Source organism: Hibiscus syriacus, unplaced genomic scaffold, assembly GCF_006381635.1.
Source record: "Hibiscus syriacus cultivar Baekdansim isolate YM2019G1 unplaced genomic scaffold, ASM638163v2 tig00111402_pilon, whole genome shotgun sequence".
Classification (NCBI taxonomy): Eukaryota; Viridiplantae; Streptophyta; class Magnoliopsida; order Malvales; family Malvaceae; genus Hibiscus; species Hibiscus syriacus.
In genome coordinates this window covers 8092255-8113019 of record NW_024063082.1, presented here as the reverse complement: position 1 = coordinate 8113019, position 20765 = coordinate 8092255, and the positions used below count along the sequence as shown (strand labels likewise).

Here is a 20765-nt window from a genome sequence, read left to right as displayed (position 1 = left end):
AGATAAAGTAATTTATCCTACATCGAAAAAAAAAGATATTATAAAATTTAAAAGATGATTACGTTGTATATCTTATTAAATGTTATATTTTTTGAGAAGAGGATAATAATTTGTTACAGTAACATTAAGAGTAAAATATGTATTTAGTCATTCAATTATCATTTTGATTATCCATTTTTTTAAATAAATAAATAAATCAATAGAACTCGAGATGTGATAATTTTTATTTTTTTTCAATGAAGGCGTGACATTATTTTACAGTGACACATCAGCATCACCGTTAATTTTTTAACAGTTAGTGACTAAAAACAGAAACAAAATGATAGTGAAGTGACTAGATACGTAATTTACCCTAACTTTTAACATTCAATTTTATTGTTTATATTTTTACTAATTTCTTCAAAAAAGAAATATACAAACACCAAATAACTTACATTGTAATAGGTGGACTAATTTTCTATTAAATCCATAACGCAAGGACACATTTGATAATTTTAAGGTTAACAATTAATATTGAAATTTATGAATAAAAATTTATGATTAAACTAAAATGTAAGAATATCTTATACAATTAACTCTTCAGTATAATAATATTGATTCCAATTTTTTGTCAAAAATCCAATAACATATTTTTAAATTTAAACTAGAGATTAAATTGTCATAAATCGAATTAGTTAGAAAATTAATATTTTTTTCAAAATTTCTATAACATTTATACTTCATGGGCGAGGGCCTATGCAGAAAAAGGAGAAAAATTACTTGTTTATCGTTCCAATTTATAGTTATTTTACAAGTTATAGCAAAACAATACTTGCAAGCTCTTATCTTTTAGTTTATATTTAATAAAAAATTTATTCCAAGTAAAGGAATGAATTATGTTAGGATTTTTTTTTAAAAAAGTAGTTATTCTTATTAAAAAAGTGAAAATATCTAAAATTATAATAAGAGTTTATAAACATCATCATAAATTAAATGTATAATTTAGACATTTTCTTATAACATTGACACAAAAACGAGTCACTTTAGATCATACAAGGACTGCACATGGAAAAGATTAAAAACTCGATCAAAAGAATCGAACAAAAAATATATACAAATAAATATGATTGCATCGACAAACGAGTCACAAAAGGGGATTAAGCTATTGAAAGATCACCGAGAATCGTAAATCAGAGTCGAGCATCGTGAGAAACTATCCACGAACGTAGACCTCGCGTATCCAAATTCAATCCAAGGGTCCAGAGCAAGAGAGAATTGCAGGATTACGAATAAGTGTCATCTTGACCAGTCTTGGCGTCATCAAATTCAACCCTAAGAAAATAGAAAATAAAAAAGAATGACCAGATGAACAAGAAAAAAGACGAAAAACGTATCACAAAAACAGAGAAACACGTATCATAAAGGCATAATTAATTTTATTTAAAACTAAAAAATAGAAAACGACAAAGAGAACCAACATTAATTTTATGTGATCAGTTTTGATTGTAGGGTGGTAAAAGACAATCGATAGCAATATAATATAGTGGTGGTGATTGATTATCAATAATCAAATAGAATCATGAAATAAAGTGGAATAATTATGGAGTAAGTGCAAATAATTCACAGACAAATATTAATTAGATACATAATAATGGTTTCTCGGCTGCTGTCGCCTACTAATTGTGACAGTAAAATATCATCGCAAGAATCATGTGTGACCCTATTGTATTTGGACTAATGACCTGATTATTACTTTATGTAACATTACAGCTTCACTTAATTTAGATTTTACAAACATCGTAAGCCCCACTAACATATACTTAAGTAAATCGAGATCATACACTTTATGACAAAGCCAAATTTTTTAGTCCATCTCATTAACTTATCGATTTCATCAAATGCTTTTTAATTAGTTAATTGATATGAACGACCAAATTTTTATATATTTAAATAGAATTTAAATTAAAATAGTATATGATTAGGAAAAAAATTGAATACATACATATGCATGTAGTTTTATTTTTTATTTTGTTAATTTGATATTATCTACTCATCAATGTAAACTAAATAAATAAATAAAATTGATGTGTTGAAAATACATATTTTCAACCCTCCTTTCTTTTTTTTTTATATAAATTTGATAAAAATAAGGTAGTATTTGTTTAATTTTTTTTAATTATTTGACAATGAATGTTTATATTCTTACATACGCGATGCTCGAACCTAAAACCTCATAAAATAACAACAAAACATTAATTAATAAAATTGTTTAGTTCGTACAAAAGAAAGACTTTTTACATGTTCTCTTCCCGGACATAATTATTAAGCATTTTGACATGCTTCCTTTCATTATTATATTCATCTTCCTCCATCATCATCATCGTATTGGATGTTGTTTTGATGTTGAGAAAGCATGGGACAAAAGACCCCAAAAAATTGCAGCATTCTTATTTTAGTGAAAACAAATCATCATCATCCTTCATCTTAGGCTTATAATAATTTAACCTTTTTCTCTTGCAAAATTCATGTTGAACGAATAAATAATTTATGTCATTTTTTAGAAAAATATAGTTTTTCCTTTTTAGCAATTTCTATATTACAAAAATCTCATTTCCACCCATTAATCAGATGATATTAAACGTTTAAACATGTTTGATCCTACGTCTTTCTTTATATTTTACCAACAACATGTCAATTAAAATAACTCAATTACTTAAAAATATTGTAATTATTCATATAAAATATATACAAAATTAATAAAATACCAATCCAACAATTACTTATAAAATAATTATTTAAACATTTCATTACTCTATTACTAAAAATAGCATACATCAATTCTTCAATATTTTAATTTTTTTTGCTAATTATTCATCAATATAATGTCTTTTAATTCAACAATAAATGTTAAACTTTATAAAAATATATATTCAAAATTTCTATAATCAATATAAGATCCAATATCCTATGGAACAAAATTTAACAAAAATATCAACACAAAATTATTTCATCTATAAGACCAAAGATGCAGCTGTTGATTTTTAGAAAGTAATAATGAGGAATATTGACCATTTTTTCATGCCTTCAAACATACTTCACTCCTCTGCTCAATCATTCTCTTTGAATCCGATTATCATTAACTTAATTTCTTTCTAGTTTTTCAAGCTTTCAATGCTTTCTCAATCATTCTTGCTCTTATTACTACTATTAACTATTATTGCCATTATTATTGTTATTAGGATAAATTATAGATTCATCTTTCAATTTTACTCTCAATCTTATTTTAATCACTGAAGTTTAAGAAAATCAATTTAATCACTAAATTTTCGAATCATTCATGTTTTGGTCATTTTATTATTAAATAGCTAACGATATTATGACATGACAGACGACACTAAAATAATGTTATTTTAAAAAAACTAAATTTATTTCAAAACTACCTTATTTTGGATCTCTACGAAATTCATTTTCTTCTCTCTTTTTTCATTTTCACACTCTTCTTTTTTTCTTCCTTTCATTTTCTCTCAATCTATCTAAATTCTGACTACCGCGTCGACCACCATAGACTCTATAAACACAAATTCAATGTTTGTTTTAAAAAAAATCTCAAAATCTATAAACAGAAATATAGTGTTCCTCAGTCTCAAAAGATCTCTTCACTATTCTTTAGAAGTCACTAAATATAAACTTACTTTCTTTCTTTCTTTTTCAGTTTAATTTCATCAGTTAAGATTTTTAAGAGTTGATATTAAACTCTTGCAGCAAAATGTGCTCTGTCACCCTCATCGAATGATGGAGCTTAGAGATGAATCAAGGGGGAGTCAACGGGGACAGTCGGTCCCTTCAAAGTTTTAAAACATCATATTGTTTAGATATTTTTTTATATTTTCTATTGATGATTTGTTTAATTTGCTCCGAAAATTTTATAAATTCGTCTCCCATTAAAATTTAAAAAATGTGTCCCTAAAATAAAATTATGCACCTATCCCTACTGAAACTGTATTCATTGTCAGTGTTTTTAGCACCATCATTGGCTTCTCCGTTACTGTTTCTCTTACTACTTTCTCCAGGCATTACATTTGAATACTTGTTTAGCTTTTCTATATGTGTTTTTCTCTCTCGTTTGTTTGATATAAATGTATTTTATATGTTCCACTTCTGTAATTCAATTGTTTGTTGCATAGATAAATAAATAAATAAGTAAATAAAATTATTATTTTTTATGCGAAACAAAAATAAAACCCACAAAATGTCTTCCAACAACATGCTTTTGTTTTTTTAAATTCTTATGGATGTTTACTTACAGAGTTGTATTTGTATTTTCAGTTCAACTTCTAAATATGGCGTGGTTCTAGGATTTGGTTTTGACTTGTGCATGAGATAATATGGGCTGTGTTCTGTAAGGGCACTGATATAGACTAATTTTTTTAGATTAGAGTAAAATAGAAGTTGAATTTGGATTTAAAGGATCAAAATAGAGTGATCTAAGAATTTTGAGGTCTAATGACCATCAACGACAATTGCAAAGAGTGGTGGTAGAAATTTGAACTGTCACGTACGTACGCTTCTACCTCTCGGAAACTCGTTATTTGCCCGAGTCTAACCCACACGTTGTTATCCAATTTGTTCGTTATTTGAACTTTCATAGTTTGAGGTCTTACAAAGTTATATGTCTTTCTTGACAATGTAAAGATAATTTTTTTTATCATTGATTACTAATTTAAATTGAGTATCGTAAAAATCTATTCTAAAAAATAAACTTTTTAATTTAATTTATTCTATTTACAAAATCAAAATTTAAGTATTTTAAAAAATCTAAGAACTCATTATGTTAGACCAAACAATTATTAGTTATAATGATCCTTCTTTACTAATTAATGTACATAAAAAATTTACTCTTTTCCTTTGTATTTTAAATTTGAGGATATTACATGCAACATTTAATTAAACACAGATGATGAGTCCGTAAATTAAGATTTGATAAAAATCTTTTATGGAACAAAATTGTAGATAAAGATTAGAACTGCAACAAAGATTTTAGTTTGTAATTTTATGTCTTTGATTAATATTGGGGAGGCTATCATGTCCGGTTTGATTAGTATGTCTCTTTTTAACAACAACAACAACAATCTTTCACATAAGAAGAAATTATTACAAGTTATAACTTGGATCAAATAGATTTAAAAAAAAATAGAGTGAGCACACATATTAAGTATGCTTTATTAGTTACATGTAAATCCGTCACTAATTTAGATCAATCGCTTGAAAGGTTGAATACTCTTTGTTATTAAGAATCCAATGTTTAATTTAGAAAAAAACACATAGTAAGTTTAAGGTTTAATTTAGATTAATTCATATAATGTGAGCATAACACATTTGAAAGCTCTAAGGATGAAATGAATTGTTTGTTTTGTTAAGCAAAAAGCGAGATAAATGCAATGGTGGGCAGTTCCAAGTGGTGAGATATGATAAAAACTCTTTCTAACTCCTAGTTCAGTCCTCTCCTACTACTCGAGATATAATTTCTTCTCCTACTAGAATCTATTTCGACCGTATTGTCCATTTGACTCTCCGAGCTTGTTACAGCAGCAATGCTGGAGAAATAATCTCTATCATCAACCGGTGGTGACTGCTCCAGATTTCTTTCGCAACTGAAAATAATCCTCAACCAACATTTCTGCTTCAGTACATGCAGATCCCACTGCAGATGATACAGATCCTGGCAATTGCGATTGTCTTTCAAGGGTAAAAGAATACTGAATTCGGGAGGGAATAACATCGGGAGCTGCCAGGAATCAAGTCAACATCATCATGGGACGCAGCTGTGCTTTGCTCAAAATCCTGTTGAGAACAGAATGGGCTCTTTCTGCAGTTTCCCGGGAATCGGGTCACAAGTCGAATGAAATCTCCTTCCTATCCATGGGAAGATTAAAAGCAGTCCTTTTGAATTGTTTGCCTCCAACAGTCCACTCGCTGTGCAAACAGGGCATTCCTTTGCATCCCTGCAGCTAATACCCTTCTCAACATCATCCTTTTTCCCCCGAATACTCAGCATCTGGAAACCCATTGCTACTTTCACATGATTTTGGTACTTCCATCGTTCGCAGCAACACTGCCCTCACCAGTCTGCATCTGCACTATTCCATTCCACATAAAGGTCTCAGTTGCCGCAGGAATTCCAATAATCGGTTGGCATAGTCTGCGTGTAACAGCTTCTCCAACCCTATCAAAAGGGAGGATATCAACAAAATCATTCGAAACCGATCCTAATCCTGTCCCAGGAACAGGATCTAAATTCAAATCCAGGTTCATTGTCTCATGGACTTCCTCACCCATTACAAATAATTATAAAAAAAAAACCCTTTTTCGACCAAATTAAACCCTACTTAAAAATTTTATAAGTTTAAAGTGCCAAGATAAAAATCATAAATTTACCTTGAAATTAAACATGTTTGAATTTAGGAAGTGAAAAATAATTAAAACAATATCAACATAAAATAAAATATGTTTAAAACATAAAATTTAATGTGGTTTCATCTTACCTATCGTCACAAATGAAAATATTAATAATTTATTATAAATGTAAAAAATAACGATGGTACAAATACATAATCTTAAAATTTAGTATCTATACCAAAATCTAAAATATCCTAAATCACTCTTTTAATATCTATATGAAACTCTACAACATAAACCCAAAAAAATTATATAGATTATAAAAATATTACAATCTCTTTAAAATAATTCACTTTCATAATTCTAAAGACTAAAACTTACCATTTGTTCATACAACTAAATACAACAATCTTCATTCTATAAGAATTTTTAATTAAATAAATTTAATCACCGAATAATGTTCGACTAATAGAATTATACTAAATTTACCCTAATTTCATCCGAATATCAAGAAACTAATATCTAAATTCTTAACTCACAAACTCCTAAAATAAAATAAAACACACGGCATTAAGTCATTAAGATGATGATTTAAAGGAAAAACAAATAAATTTGGAAAACCCTACACAGAAAACAACTCTTTTAAACAAAACAAAGACCTGGGTTTAACAGGTGATGATATTGAACCTCAAACTCGAAGCTTATTACGTCAGCAGAGTCACTGAGTTGGGTGATGGGAGCTGTTTCTGAACTGAGTTAGGTCCAACTTCACACGCCGTGAATTGCTTATATACGAGGAGCGTAAAAAGACGATGAGAAAACATACAGAGTGAATTTAGAGAATTCAAGCCTCCTAGGATGGAGAGAGAGAGAAGAAGAAGAAGGTGGGAGGACTCCGTGTATTTATGCATATTTTGTGTAAATTTGTTTCTATCAACGGCTATGAACTTTTGTTTTATTTTATTAACGGCTGTGTACTTTTTAAGTAAATACATTTTAGAGAACGAAATTAAAAAAAATGAGATAATTAATTTTAAGTGAGTATTTTATTCGAATAAATATAATTTTTGACACCTAATTTTGATATTTATGTATAATATCATAGTTATTTTCTCACCAATTAGACATTTAACTTTTTCTAATATTATAATTATTTAAATCAGTCATCATTATCAGTTGGAAATCATCCGAGTGCATCAAGAATGAAATAAAACGACAGAAACTTACAAAATCAAACATAAAAAAAAATAAAAAGTATGTTGTAAGAACGAAGAAAAAGAGACGTACCCTAAGAATATTTTTTTTATAAATTTTAAATCGAATCTTAAATCTATACGGAGAAAAGGAGAAGAGGAAACTCTAAAAAAAAGAGTAAAGAAAGTATTAATAATAAGTCTAAAACTCATAATCTAACCATATATAAGGGAACAAAAATGTATAATTTGACTAACCGACTAATATGTTTTCTCACCGTATATAAGAACATATTTTAAAGTTAGATTGCTTAGATGAATACAATTAGAGCACCATATAACATAAAATTAGAGACTATCTCAAATAATTATTCAATATTTATGGAAGATTTTGAGATCCAAGTATATTAGCCTTGTGTTTGATTTAGTCCATATTGATATGGCCAATTTTAAAATAAATTGAGCTCTTTTTATCTTCAGTCAATTGATTTTTTTTTATGATTCGATTTTTTCATCCTAAAAGGATTTGATATTTGATCTCTCTATATGAATATGCATATCCTATTTCGCTACAACATAATATCAAAAAAATACTCCTAATATTTAATTAAATAATCATTTTAGTCCCTATTTCTTTAGAATATTTTAGCCCATAATATTTCACTTTGAGGTAAAAAGTCGTCTTTATAGATAGAAATGTTACTTAACAAACAGTTAACACTTCAAAATATGGATATTTTATCCTAAAATGAAACTTTGAGGGTCAAAATACTCCAGGAAAAAAAAGAATAAGGGTCAAAGTGATTATAAAATCAAACGTTAAGGGCTTTTTTATCAAAAAATAAAATGTTGGGAGCCAAAATAACCATTTTAATAAACGTTAAGGGTTAACTTTAACACTATACCTTACTCTATCAATGTGTTTTGAAATGTTTTACGTTATAGGCTTGATAAAAAAAGTGTTCAAACTATATTGCTTTCTTCAAAGTGGTGCTTAAACTTTTTTTCGATCAATCTAGGTTCTTAACATTATAAATGTTATCACTTTAAGTGTCTCGGTTGTAACGACCTTTAAAATATTTCGTTAAGTGACACGTGTCACATTTATATAATTTTAAAAATATTTAAAATAAAATATTTAAATTATATATTTAAAAAGGCCCAAATTTTTTGGAAAAAAATCAAAACCTTGAAAACCCTAATTCCAATCCCTAAACCCACGACGCCCATCGTTTTTGTCGCCTCTGAACCTCCACCTGATATCGCCTCCACCAGACGGCCAATTATCCAATGAAAAGCCACTAGAATAGGACCAAACGAACCAGAAATGGAGTCGACGAATCACACGACCCTCGCGACACCATGTGATCCCGACGACCAATCGACGACAATGATGATAACGTATTATTAGGGAGATAAAAAAGACGACGGTAGCGGCGATGGTCGTGACCGACAAGGGAAGTAAGATTATGATTTGAGATTTTTAGGGATTTGCTTGCAATTTAAGAGAAATTATGATTTTTAATATTATAATATTTTAAGGTTTTTTTAAATATTTTTTTTAAATTGTTTGAACGCGACACGTGTCACCTAACGAGCTTTTTAATGGTCGTTACGGTCGATGCACCTAATGTGATAACGTTTATGAGGTTAAGCATTTGGATTGATCGGAAAAAAAGTTTAGGCATTACTTTGAGAAAAATGTATAGTTTGGACATTTCATTTCATATTAATCCTTTGTTATAAGTATATTTTAGGAACACTTGTACTTTGGAATCCAAACAATCGAATCCCGGTGATTCCAAGATTTTCTGTATATCTTTAATAAAGAAATTTATTTATAGTGATCTTAACTAAAATCACTATATGTTCTTGTAATTTCAAGAAAAAGCTTTGATGAAAGCTAAAAACAAGGTATCTCATGTGTAAAATTTTGAGAGAGATTTATAAAATAACTTCAATAAATTGGGGTGTATGTTGAGAGGGTACATGCCCCTCAAATTTTGGGTCTAATTAATTTTTAGATCCATCCTAATTTTGAAGCAAGTTTTAACTCCTAATTTTTATACTCAGTTATTTTTAGATCATCTTAGTTTTAAAACTAGGAGGATTAAATCCTATCCTCTAACATCTTTGATTCAATTATTTTTTAGGTCCCTCTTAATTTTGAAACCACATAAATTAAGTCCTAATTTACTATTTTTTTATTTAAATATTTCTTAACTTAATTTCAATTTTAAAATTAAACAAATTAGATATTTATCCCTAGTTTTAAAATTTAAAAATAGATGACTTAACTACTTAATAAATAAGCATTTGTTTAATTAAATTTTATAAATAAATAGATTATTATGCTGTGCTATTTTATTGATTTTTTCACAAACAATATTAAAATGATGATAACTTTCTTGTTTTAAAATTTTAAATTTTTTATAAAAATATTTATAATAGTTATATCAGTGTTTATGAAAAAATTACTGAATCAAATAATTATTTATATAAAATATTTTTCATTTATTGATATTATAGATGGGGACTAAAAGTAGAGTGAGAAGGACCCACTAATGTCATCAAAAAGGTATAAACGATAAAACTACCCACTCCCAACTTTTTTGTATTCTCTCAACGCCACCCTGGCATCCCCTTCTCCTGATTCCTTCACCGCCTACCTTCTACACCGGTCACACCCACGTGCATTTCACCCTCACTCTTATCCGTGACTGAATTGCAACAAATAAAAAGTTAAAAGACATATATTAAAAGGAAACTAGATATTATATTCGAATTTTTTTAGTATCCGTCTGTTATTTATAAAAAGTAATTAATTAATTTATTGGTCTTTATGATTATAGTGGTTGTTGTAGTATTTGGGTTTTGCACTTTCTTTTTCCCTTCTCTCATTTCCTTCTAAAAAAATCAATTTCTTTCTCTGTTTTTTCTTGATTTTTCTCCTTGGTTCTCTTCAAAATTTTCTTAAAGGAAATTATATATATATTGTATCGGATATGAGGATCAGAAAAAGAACGGTTCAGCACCCCTTCTCTTCGATTTCACCTCTTTCATCAGATCCCAACTTTAACCGGTCTCCGGTGGTGCAACACCCTCCACGGCGGCTGTCTCCCCCTCCGTATGGTCATCCAAGCCACCCGATCCGACGGAAGCAACCGGCCCAGGATGGTGATTCATCCACTTTCCCTGAAACAGCAACAATAAAAGCAACACATGGAAAAGAGTTGAAGAAGAAAGAAGACGACTTGGTTAGTTCAATGATTCAAAGATTACTTGGTCGTTTTTCTATCATAGTTTTAAGGTTGTTAAAAAGAGTGCACTAGTGGTTGATCTAATAAAAACAACATCTTGTCCGAAAATTTTAATTTGCACCCTCGAAAACTTCATATATCAGGTAAAAATAAATACAAATTTATCCAAGAGAGATCCTTTGTATTTTGAAATTCTTCCTGTAGGTTTTGAAGCAAGGAGTAGAGGAGGAAAAGGGAGAAAATGGGGAGAAGAAGAGCAATCACACTACCAGGTAAGAAAGCCGGCCAATGTTATTTTTCTTACTTCATCAACTCTTGTAGTAAAAAACTAAAAAGGTTAAAAAGAAAGTCTTAATAAGCTTTTAACCAACATTAATAAAAAGATTAAATATTAGACTAAGTGTGAATACTGTTTTTTTATTAGGTTATTTCTATACCAGTTTTGGCTATCCACCATATAGCTTCCCATCTAATCCAATCTTAGTGTTAACTCTCTTTTTTTTTCCCTTTTTTTTGGTTAACAAATATATTTCTATGTGGTGCATATTGGCATGGTCCCCATTTCGACCAATATCTGGCTATGGATTTTCTGGGTTGGTTTGGGTTTTTAATCTTTTTAGAAAGAAAAGTATTCTTGGTGAAGGACTAGAAACTGGGTCTCTATTCCATCAAGGTAAGAAATCATATTATCTGAAAAATCAAATCAAATTGTAATATTTCACATAGTGTTGATTATTGGAGGGTGTTGCACTTTTTGTTTTTTTGATAGTAGGAGAGAAGGCGTTTCCATTGAAGAAAAGAAGAGGGAGCTCCGAAAGAATAGTGCAGAGAGATAACGATAATGATAATAATAGTGGGAAAAAGAGAGGGCGAAACGGTGCGTTGATGGAAGGTTCAAGGTGCAGTCGAGTTAATGGAAGGGGATGGCGGTGTTGCCAACAAACACTCGTCGGATACTCGCTCTGCGAGCACCATTTGGGGAAAGGGAGGCTGAGGAGTATTACCAGTGTTAAAAGCCGATCGGAAGATAATGCAGCGAAGAAGGAAGATCTGAAGCCGCCATTGTCGAAACAAGGAAGTGATCAGAAGCCTTTGATAAAGCTGGGGATGGTTAAAGCTCGATCGATGAGCAGTCTGCTAGGCCAAAACGATAATGGAATTGCAGTTCATGATCATGATAATTAAAACTGCTTTCAGAGTTTTCGGTTTTTTTTAATGTTTGAGATTCTTGATATAGCAATGCTTTGTGTTGTTTTTTCAGTGGTTTTATGTTATGGATGATGGGATTAATGTGAATGAAATTGGATGGAATAGTTCTCTAGTTGATTAAGTGGAAAATACGTGTATGAGGGGAGCCCCCCACCCGAGACCTAAGCTTACTTAATTACTTTCTTTTAACTAACGAAAGTGCATGATTCTGGTCGAGCAGATAATTTATAGATTTTTTAATAATATATAAAGTAATATTAATTTATAATTTTTCTTCATCATTGATAATATATAGACCTAAAGATGCAAGTGCTCAAAAGTTCTATAAAAAATATATTATTTCAGTCATTAAAATCGCCTATTGGGTTTAACATATATAAATTTATATATATGCCGTATTGATTTAATGTTTTGAAATTTTAATTATTATATTTTATTTTATGAATTTGAATACATGTGTTATCTTTACTTAAAGATTTTTTTTTTATTTTTTTTAATTTTATAATTAATCATTAGTTTGGTAATTGTATAAAAATAAAATAACTTTTTAGTTTTTTATATTAATTTTTTTGTATCAATTTGACCTACAATCTTTAAAAATAAAAATAAAATTATTAATTAAATATTGTAATTTCAATCATCCATATGTACAGTTTTTCAGCTATAAATATTATTAAGAAATTATTAATTTTAGTTTGGTAATTATTTTAAGAGAAGAAGCCTTGAGTGTGTAGTTTTTAAACAGAATTTCTTAAAAAGCATTGTTGGTTGGCACTTTATTATGCACAAAACGGGTTTTAGGTGAGAAGTGGCGATGCTGGACTCAATCTCGTCTCTCTACTGCTTTCATTTCCATTTTTGTCATTGCCAAATAGCATTCTATTAAAACAAGGACGTTAATATGTCATAATATCTTTAACCAGAGTTAAAAATATCACATCAAACAACCAAAACATAAACCTAATTAAATTTTGAAGAAAAATAAAATATCCAAACATTTGGTCATACGAATATGTATCGATTAAAATATGAGGGACTAAATTGCTATATATACCATTAAGATGGTAATTACATAACAAAAACTTCATTTTCCCGATTTAAATTATTGGTTTTCAAAACTTGGGAACAACACTGAAATTTGCAATTTCGAAATTGAAGTTTGAGTTTCGAAACCCAAAATATGGAATGAACAAAACTAATTTTTCTAGGCCACAAACAACTATTAGATTTGGCCTCCTAAACTTCAAATACACCAATCATATAGGAAAAGATAAATGTGTCCAAATCATGAAGATAATTTTTTTTTCCTGGTAAACAACTAAAACTAACAGCAAATATTTCAGCTTTCGGTAGCTTCTTGTGTAATCAGACCAACAACTTCGTTTGACAGGCGAGCAAATGTTTGTACTTCAATAAGTTATCCCCGAACCATTTCTGCAAGCATGTCCGCGACGCAATTTGCTTCCCTTCCAATTAATGAGATCCTCACTATCCACTCTTGGTCAAGGAACTTCTTAATCATGTCCACAATTGTATTCTCTATATCTATAGTTGTCGTCGTAGATAAAAGTTCAACCACCTCAGCGTTATCAGTTTCCACTATTACCTTGCGGCAACCTAATCTCCAAGCATGCATAAGTATATCATAAAATGCACATACTTCTGCAATCAATATCAGAAGTTACCAATGATTTTTGAAAAACCAAAAATCCAACTCCCTTGGCTGCATTGAAGAACACCACCTGCGGCCGCCATGTCATTACTTCTCATAGCACTGTCTGTGTTGGCCTTGATCCATCCCTCGGGTGGTCTCGTCCATTTAGAAGGTATTGATTTTGCAAGTATATATAGCAATCTTCCTTATGTTATGGTTAGTCAACAACTCTCTTACAAACTTCCTGCTTCGTTCAACACCAGTTTCATGCTCAATAAAGCTTTCATTGAAAATCGATAAGTTCTGTTGTTTCCACAAATTCCAGCAAATCATAATGAAAAGTATATTTCAATCCGAGTTTTTCTGATCATGCAGGTATATAAATGAAATAATCAAAATATAATCTTTGATATGATTGTTATCAAATATATTAGAGTGAATTTATAAAATAAATTAAATCGTAATAATATATTTTTAAATATAAATAACATTTGATATGGTCTTAACTCTGTTTAGATTTTTTGAGTGATGGTGTTATTTTAATGAATAGGAGTCAATTAAAACATATAAAAACGAAGAAATATAAAGAAAACTCATTTAAATTCGTTAAATTTACGAAGAAAATGTCAGTCAACAATCAAAACAAAGGGAACCAGCTGTTTAAGCCAAGATTGATGGGGGAAATAGGGCCCGTAGATGGGGGTAGAAAGCGAGAAACGGGCGTTCAAGATCTGACGAAATCGTGTTTGAGGTGAATTTACAATTCGCCTTCTTTAAAACGAAGATCGCGGGTTCCTTAACAGCATTATTCTGCGAAGCTCAACAGTCCGTTAAAACTGGAACAGAAAGTGAGAATCGTTTCATAATTTTTGAATTCAGATATTTTTGTTTGGAATATTTTTCTATAAATTTTTTGCCATTAATTTGATCAGATTTCGATGCTCAGATCTTCAACTTCAGAATCTTTTTAATGTAAACTTCTCAAAATTTTCTCCTAATTTTGCGTTTAATTATTGATGATTCTGGCATTCTGCTGCATTAGCATGTTTCGGAATTTGAAATTTTATCCTCCGGTTATCTGATTCTTTGAAATAAGAAACTGTCATTTACCGTTGAATCGAACATTTGCATATTGAATTTCTCAATTTGAAGTTCATTTACAATTGTTATAGCTTACGGTGATGAATATATTAGATTCTGATATGAGATCATTTTTCCTATTATAGATGTTTATTGATTTTTTTTTCATATTCGGCTTCTTATGATACAGCGATAGAAAATGGCAGATGGCGAAGATATCCAGCCACTTGTTTGTGACAATGGAACTGGAATGGTGAAGGTAAACAAACTTTCATCAGATCTCCGTTTCTCTGTATTAGTTATAAATGATACTTTTTTTTATTTGATTTAGTTTTCATTATTCTAATCTCTTTTTATTTGTTTTGATTTGATTTTAGTATTTACGAGAATCGATTTTATTGATTGGTGATTTAGATCGATATGGATTGATGTTAAACATTTCAGGCCGGATTTGCCGGAGATGATGCTCCAAGAGCAGTGTTCCCCAGCATTGTGGGTCGCCCTCGACATACCGGTGTGATGGTCGGCATGGGCCAAAAGGATGCTTATGTGGGAGACGAAGCTCAATCCAAAAGAGGTATTTTGACATTGAAGTACCCAATTGAGCATGGTATCGTTAACAATTGGGATGATATGGAGAAAATCTGGCATCATACATTCTATAACGAGCTTCGAGTTGCCCCCGAGGAGCATCCAATTCTCCTCACGGAAGCTCCTCTCAATCCTAAGGCTAATCGTGAGAAAATGACTCAAATTATGTTTGAAACATTCAATGCCCCCGCGATGTATGTCGCTATCCAGGCCGTTCTTTCCTTGTACGCCAGCGGTCGTACAACAGGTTAGCACATTCGTTTACCAACTATCTGCTTCTTCGTTGTTCAACATTATATTGATATGATTATAGGTCTTATCTTCCTAAGAAGGCTAATTGAAATCCAACCGAATGTGTGATTGGAAATGTTCTTTGCCAATATATTGTTAGAAAAAAAAATTGTTAGAGCAGGATATAAATGAGACATTGATATTAGTAAACTACTCGAATTCAATTTGAAAATTTTAATTTGATTTATTATTATTGTGTCAAACTCAAACATGAGCAGTTCGAGGCTAGCTGAGTTCGAATATCTTGGCTTTCGATTCAGATACCTCACAAATCTAAGCAAACTTCTCTATTTATATAGACATTTTAAAATTAGTTTATAATTTTACTCCAATATATATATATATATATATATATATATATACACGTATGAAATATTATTTTTTCTCTATTGGTTTTTGTGCATTAATCCGGATTTAGTTAGTGAAATAATGTGTTCCTTCGGTTGGATATTAGCTTAATAAATTACCCGTGTTAAAAATCTTATGTTTCACTTCACATTTCGACCTAACATGCAAGGTTAATGTATAGGTATTGTTTTGGACTCTGGAGATGGTGTGAGCCACACAGTTCCCATCTATGAAGGTTATGCTCTTCCACATGCCATCTTGCGTCTCGACCTAGCCGGCCGTGATCTAACTGACGCCCTCATGAAAATCTTAACGGAGCGTGGTTACTCCTTCACGACGACTGCCGAGCGAGAAATCGTGAGGGACATAAAAGAGAAGTTAGCTTACATTGCTCTTGACTTCGAACAAGAGCTTGAAACAGCGAAAACCAGCTCCTCTGTGGAGAAAAACTACGAGCTACCCGATGGACAGGTTATCACCATAGGGGCTGAACGTTTCCGCTGTCCCGAAGTCCTCTTCCAGCCATCCATGATCGGGATGGAAGCTGCGGGCATTCATGAAACCACATACAACTCAATCATGAAGTGTGACGTGGATATCCGAAAGGATCTATATGGAAATATTGTCCTCAGTGGTGGCACCACTATGTTCCCCGGAATCGCCGATAGGATGAGCAAGGAAATCACGGCATTAGCTCCAAGCAGTATGAAGATTAAAGTGGTTGCACCACCGGAGAGGAAGTATAGCGTTTGGATTGGAGGCTCCATTTTGGCATCCCTAAGCACCTTCCAGCAGGTTTTATCTCCCTTTGTTCTTATAATCTTTGAAAAACTAATACCATACCTACATAACTTTATGCTTGCTTTTTTGTGTTTGCAGATGTGGATTGCAAAGGCAGAGTATGATGAGTCTGGGCCATCAATTGTCCACAGGAAATGCTTCTAGTTCTGCCAAAACCAAAAGACTGGGTGATGATAAATCTACAGTGCACATTTTCTTATCGAAAGCAATGCTAATAAACCAAGTGGCTTGCTATTTTATCCTTTCATCTTTTCACCTTTCCATTACCACTTTTCCCCTTCAAATCATTTGGATTTGTTAGTGGAATTTTCCGAATCCAATAATCTCATATTATTTATTCATATCTGAATTATTTTCAATTTTTTAATTTAACTAATATAATCTAAAAGCTCAACCATCAATATACCAAATAATAATAATTCACTCATTCACCTCTTTACCTTTATATATTCTTAAGATATTAAAGTAATAGATTATAAAAAAGTTTAGGTCCAATGCACCCATTACTTTATCACCTCTAAAAAGTTATGTAATTAATTTGGAATAAAAATAATAATGTCTTTAACAATTTGAAAAACAAGTCATTCTCATATTTCAAATTGAGACATTAAAATAAGTAGTTAGTTTTTAGGGCATCGCTAAATTATAAGGTGGATCTATTTTGATTATTGAATAAAAAACATTTATTAAATCATTAAATTATTCAGTTGATTCTAAACAAGTCATTGTAGGTTAACTGCTAAAAAAAATTATTGATGTGACAGTTAAGTAAATTTGTATAATAATATTTTTTAAAAGATCTAGATCTAGATCTAAATTCATGCACACATACAAGCTACGCTTCTCGAACTGAGGTCACTAAGGGAGAAGAAAATTTATATAATAATGTATTTGGTCCTCATTATTTACATATTCTATTAATTTTAATCATAATTATGATAGTAACATATTTGGTCCTCTTTACTTACAAACTGTATCAATTTAATCATAGTTTTAATTAGATATAATTCAATAAATTTAACCAGTAAATAATTGTTATAGGAAAATAAAAGAAATAAGAATGAGAAAAGGGAGACTCAAACATAGATCTATGTTTTGGTTAAAATTTCATTCTTATTTTAACAATTAACGATCAATGATTTTGTTAAAATCAATGTAACAGTTTAGTGATCTAATTAAAAAACTTACTTAATGATCAAATATATTTGATCTCAGACTTTAGCGACCATAAGAGTAATTTATCCTATTTGTCCCTTTCAAACAATATTGTACCTTTTGTGATTCTAAGAATGTGCTTAGAAGATTATATTTTTTCTGGTTTGCCTTTTTTTTAAGGGAATTTCATTTTTTAATGGATATGATTATAATATATTATATATTCATAATATCATTATACAAACGTAACTACTTAAATCTAAATTTAAAAATAATAATATTTCTTTTAACTATTAAGATAACTTAATGTGGACAAGAAAAATAAAATTTTCAGTCAAGAAATAGTCTTATCAAATAGGGTAATAAGATTAACTGAAAGATCAAATGAAAAATAACACAACTGTTATCACTTATAAGTTAAAATAAACGAATTAAATTTGTAAATTGAGTTAAGAAAAATGAAGGTGGACAAGAGCTGGTACTCTCTATTTTTTTCATAAATAAAAGTTAAAATAAATGATAACCAGAGCAGACAAACTGGTCAGACCGAACCTCATTTAGAACAAATTATTTCAGTTCATTTTATTTATTAAAATTTGAAGAAGCAGGAAGTGGAAAAGGATTGAACGAGGGTGGTGAACTTCACCCAAATTTGGAAGGGAGTAAAATAAAGAAACAAACAGTGTGCAGATTGCCAGAACTGCACAATATCTATTGCAGGATTTTTCCAACAGCGTCTCTTCACCCAGAAATATTTTTTTCAAAATTTATTGCACTGGAACTCTAAAATCCCTTATTTCTTGTTAAAATTACTATACATAAAGCTTCTATATATTAATGATTCATTTGGAATATTTTAATTTCATATATCACTAATAAAATCTAAATAAATGAAATATGTGGTAATTTTTTAATAAAATTAAATATTCTATCGCCGGTATATATCATATCAGACAATTACCGTCAATAATTTATAGTGTATTAAATTTAAAACATAAAAAAATATAAATAGCAAATTTGTATTAAGTTATATTATATTAATATTAACTTAAATTTATCATTCATTATTTATTATTAAAGTATAAGATTTGGGAGGCCAAACGTGATGTACTTGTGAAATATAATATATTTTATAGTTCTATTCTAAAAAGAGTACAGAGAAGGAACTGTCAAATTCCGTTTTTCTTTTCTTTTTATTATATATTTGACAGACAAAAGTCACTGAGCTGAGTAAACTCACCTCGCTGGCATGGGGTCAATCTCAGTGTCAGGTGTCTAACTTTTTGACCTTTTAAAATTTGGTTGGGTTAATTGCAGTAACAGCCCTCCAATTACAGATCAAAATTTTAAATTGTTCCAATCGGGTATTTTAATATATCTATTCTATTGATTTTGGTCCCTCTTTGTTTATTTTATCGGATATTGTGAGATAAGTCTTTTTGATTTTTTAATCTCCCATTTTCATGACACACGATAAGCAAATAAAAATCCCCATGAAGGGGCAGTAGGCAGAGCTCATGGAAATGGGTTGGGCCTCAATGACAGACTCAGATGGTTCTTCAACCAAGCCGTCCACTGAGTCACTGGACGGCTTGAAATTTGGTCAAAAGATCTTCTTGGAGAGTACATCAGGCACTGGTGTTGGTGCAAGTGCAAGAACCGTGGAAACTCCACCCAGGTCCGGTAAGAAGGCGAAGGGTGGAATGGTGCAATGTGGTGAGCCTCCAAGATGTCAAGTGGAAGGGTGCAAAGTGGATCTGAGTGATGCAAAAGCTTACTATTCAAGGCATAAAGTCTGTGGAATGCACTCGAAGGCACCTAAAGTCATGGTTGCTGGTCTTGAGCAAAGGTTTTGTCAGCAGTGTAGCAGGTCAGCCTCCATTTTTTGCCCTTTTACCTTTGTAGTAATAGTTCACTGAAGAGCTCTTAATTGCCTTGTTTAGTCCAAGCATCTTGTTTCTTTGTTGGTTTTGATTTCCTACGTGGTAATGCGTATTCAGATTTCACCAGCTTCCTGAATTCGACCAAGGGAAACGGAGTTGCCGTAGACGTCTAGCAGGTCACAATGAACGAAGGAGGAAACCACTACCGGGATCATTATTAGCCTTTCGTTATAGCCGCCTTTCTTCGTTTACTATTGGTTAGATTGTTGTCCCATGTTATTTCTAAATTCTTCTTTGGTAAATCTCAAGGGAATATGACCTGCAGTTTCTACTGATAGAATGCGGCAATGGAGGTGGAAGCTTTATCATGGATTTCACGGCTTACCCGAGGCTTTCCACAAGGCATGTGTGGTCAACATCGAGATCATCGGAACATTTATCTGCAAATCAAAACATGGCTACTACGCTTCCACATCCATGACAAAACAACTCAGAGAATCCTTCACAAAACCTTTTCCTTCAGGGAACAGCCTTTTCTAGTGCGGAGATTCCTGCGACGGGAGTTGTTGACTCGTACTGTGCTCTCTCTCTTCTGTCAAACCAACCATGGTACTCCGGAAACCGGGCATCGACTCCTGGGATAAACGACATGATAAACAACACCGAGGTCTCTTCATCTGTTTCTCAACTAGCAATGCCTCATCATGCAGTTATGAATCCTTATTCAAATGCCTCTTGGGTTTTCAGAGGCAACAACTCTGGTAGTAACTCTCACGAGATACCGCCTCATCTCGGTACGTCCCCGTTATCGGAAGCTATTATCGGTCAATTTTCCGGTGGGATACAGTTGTCTCACCAAAACATGGAACACGAGGCGTCAAACGAGGATGACACCTCCATGCAGCATATTCATCGCACACTCTAA

General features: G+C 31.1%; 2 protein-coding genes and 1 pseudogene across 3 annotated transcripts; all 3 read left to right on the top strand.

Annotated features, from left to right (window-relative positions):
- Positions 1–10433: 10433 nt before the first annotated feature.
- LOC120161790 lies at positions 10434–12088 on the top strand. 2 transcript variants are annotated; one of them, XM_039172000.1, is made up of 4 exons: positions 10434–10825; positions 11033–11100; positions 11449–11501; positions 11601–12088. In XM_039172000.1, the coding sequence occupies exons 1-4, from the start codon at positions 10574–10576 to the stop codon at positions 12011–12013; spliced, it is 786 nt and encodes a 261-aa protein (XP_039027931.1). In that variant the 5' UTR covers positions 10434–10573; the 3' UTR covers positions 12014–12088. The 2 variants fall into 2 exon arrangements, with proteins under 2 accessions (XP_039027931.1, XP_039027930.1); XM_039171999.1 differs by having other exon boundaries at positions 11598–12088.
- A 2511-nt stretch (positions 12089–14599) lies between these two features.
- On the top strand, positions 14600–16952 carry LOC120161654 (actin-like). Its single transcript, XM_039171869.1, has 5 exons — positions 14600–14663; positions 14962–15030; positions 15216–15609; positions 16183–16796; positions 16881–16952. The coding sequence occupies exons 2-5, from the start codon at positions 14971–14973 to the stop codon at positions 16944–16946; spliced, it is 1134 nt and encodes a 377-aa protein (XP_039027800.1). The 5' UTR covers positions 14600–14663; positions 14962–14970; the 3' UTR covers positions 16947–16952.
- Positions 16953–19462: 2510 nt separating this feature from the next.
- Positions 19463–20765, top strand: LOC120161522 (annotated as a pseudogene).

Coding starts and splice junctions, on each gene's coding strand:
- LOC120161790 (XM_039171999.1), top strand. CDS start 10,574: ATGAGGATCAGAAAAAGAACGGTTCAGCACCCCTTCTCTTCGATTTCA. Junction 11,101..11,448: donor AAGAGCAATCACACTACCAG/GTAAGAAAGCCG, acceptor TAATCTTTTTAG/AAAGAAAAGTATTCTTGGTG. Junction 11,502..11,597: donor TGGGTCTCTATTCCATCAAG/GTAAGAAATCAT, acceptor TTTTTTTGATAG/TAGGAGAGAAGGCGTTTCCA.
- LOC120161654 (XM_039171869.1), top strand. CDS start 14,971: ATGGCAGATGGCGAAGATATCCAGCCACTTGTTTGTGACAATGGAACT. Junction 15,610..16,182: donor CGCCAGCGGTCGTACAACAG/GTTAGCACATTC, acceptor GTTAATGTATAG/GTATTGTTTTGGACTCTGGA. Junction 16,797..16,880: donor CCCTAAGCACCTTCCAGCAG/GTTTTATCTCCC, acceptor TTGTGTTTGCAG/ATGTGGATTGCAAAGGCAGA.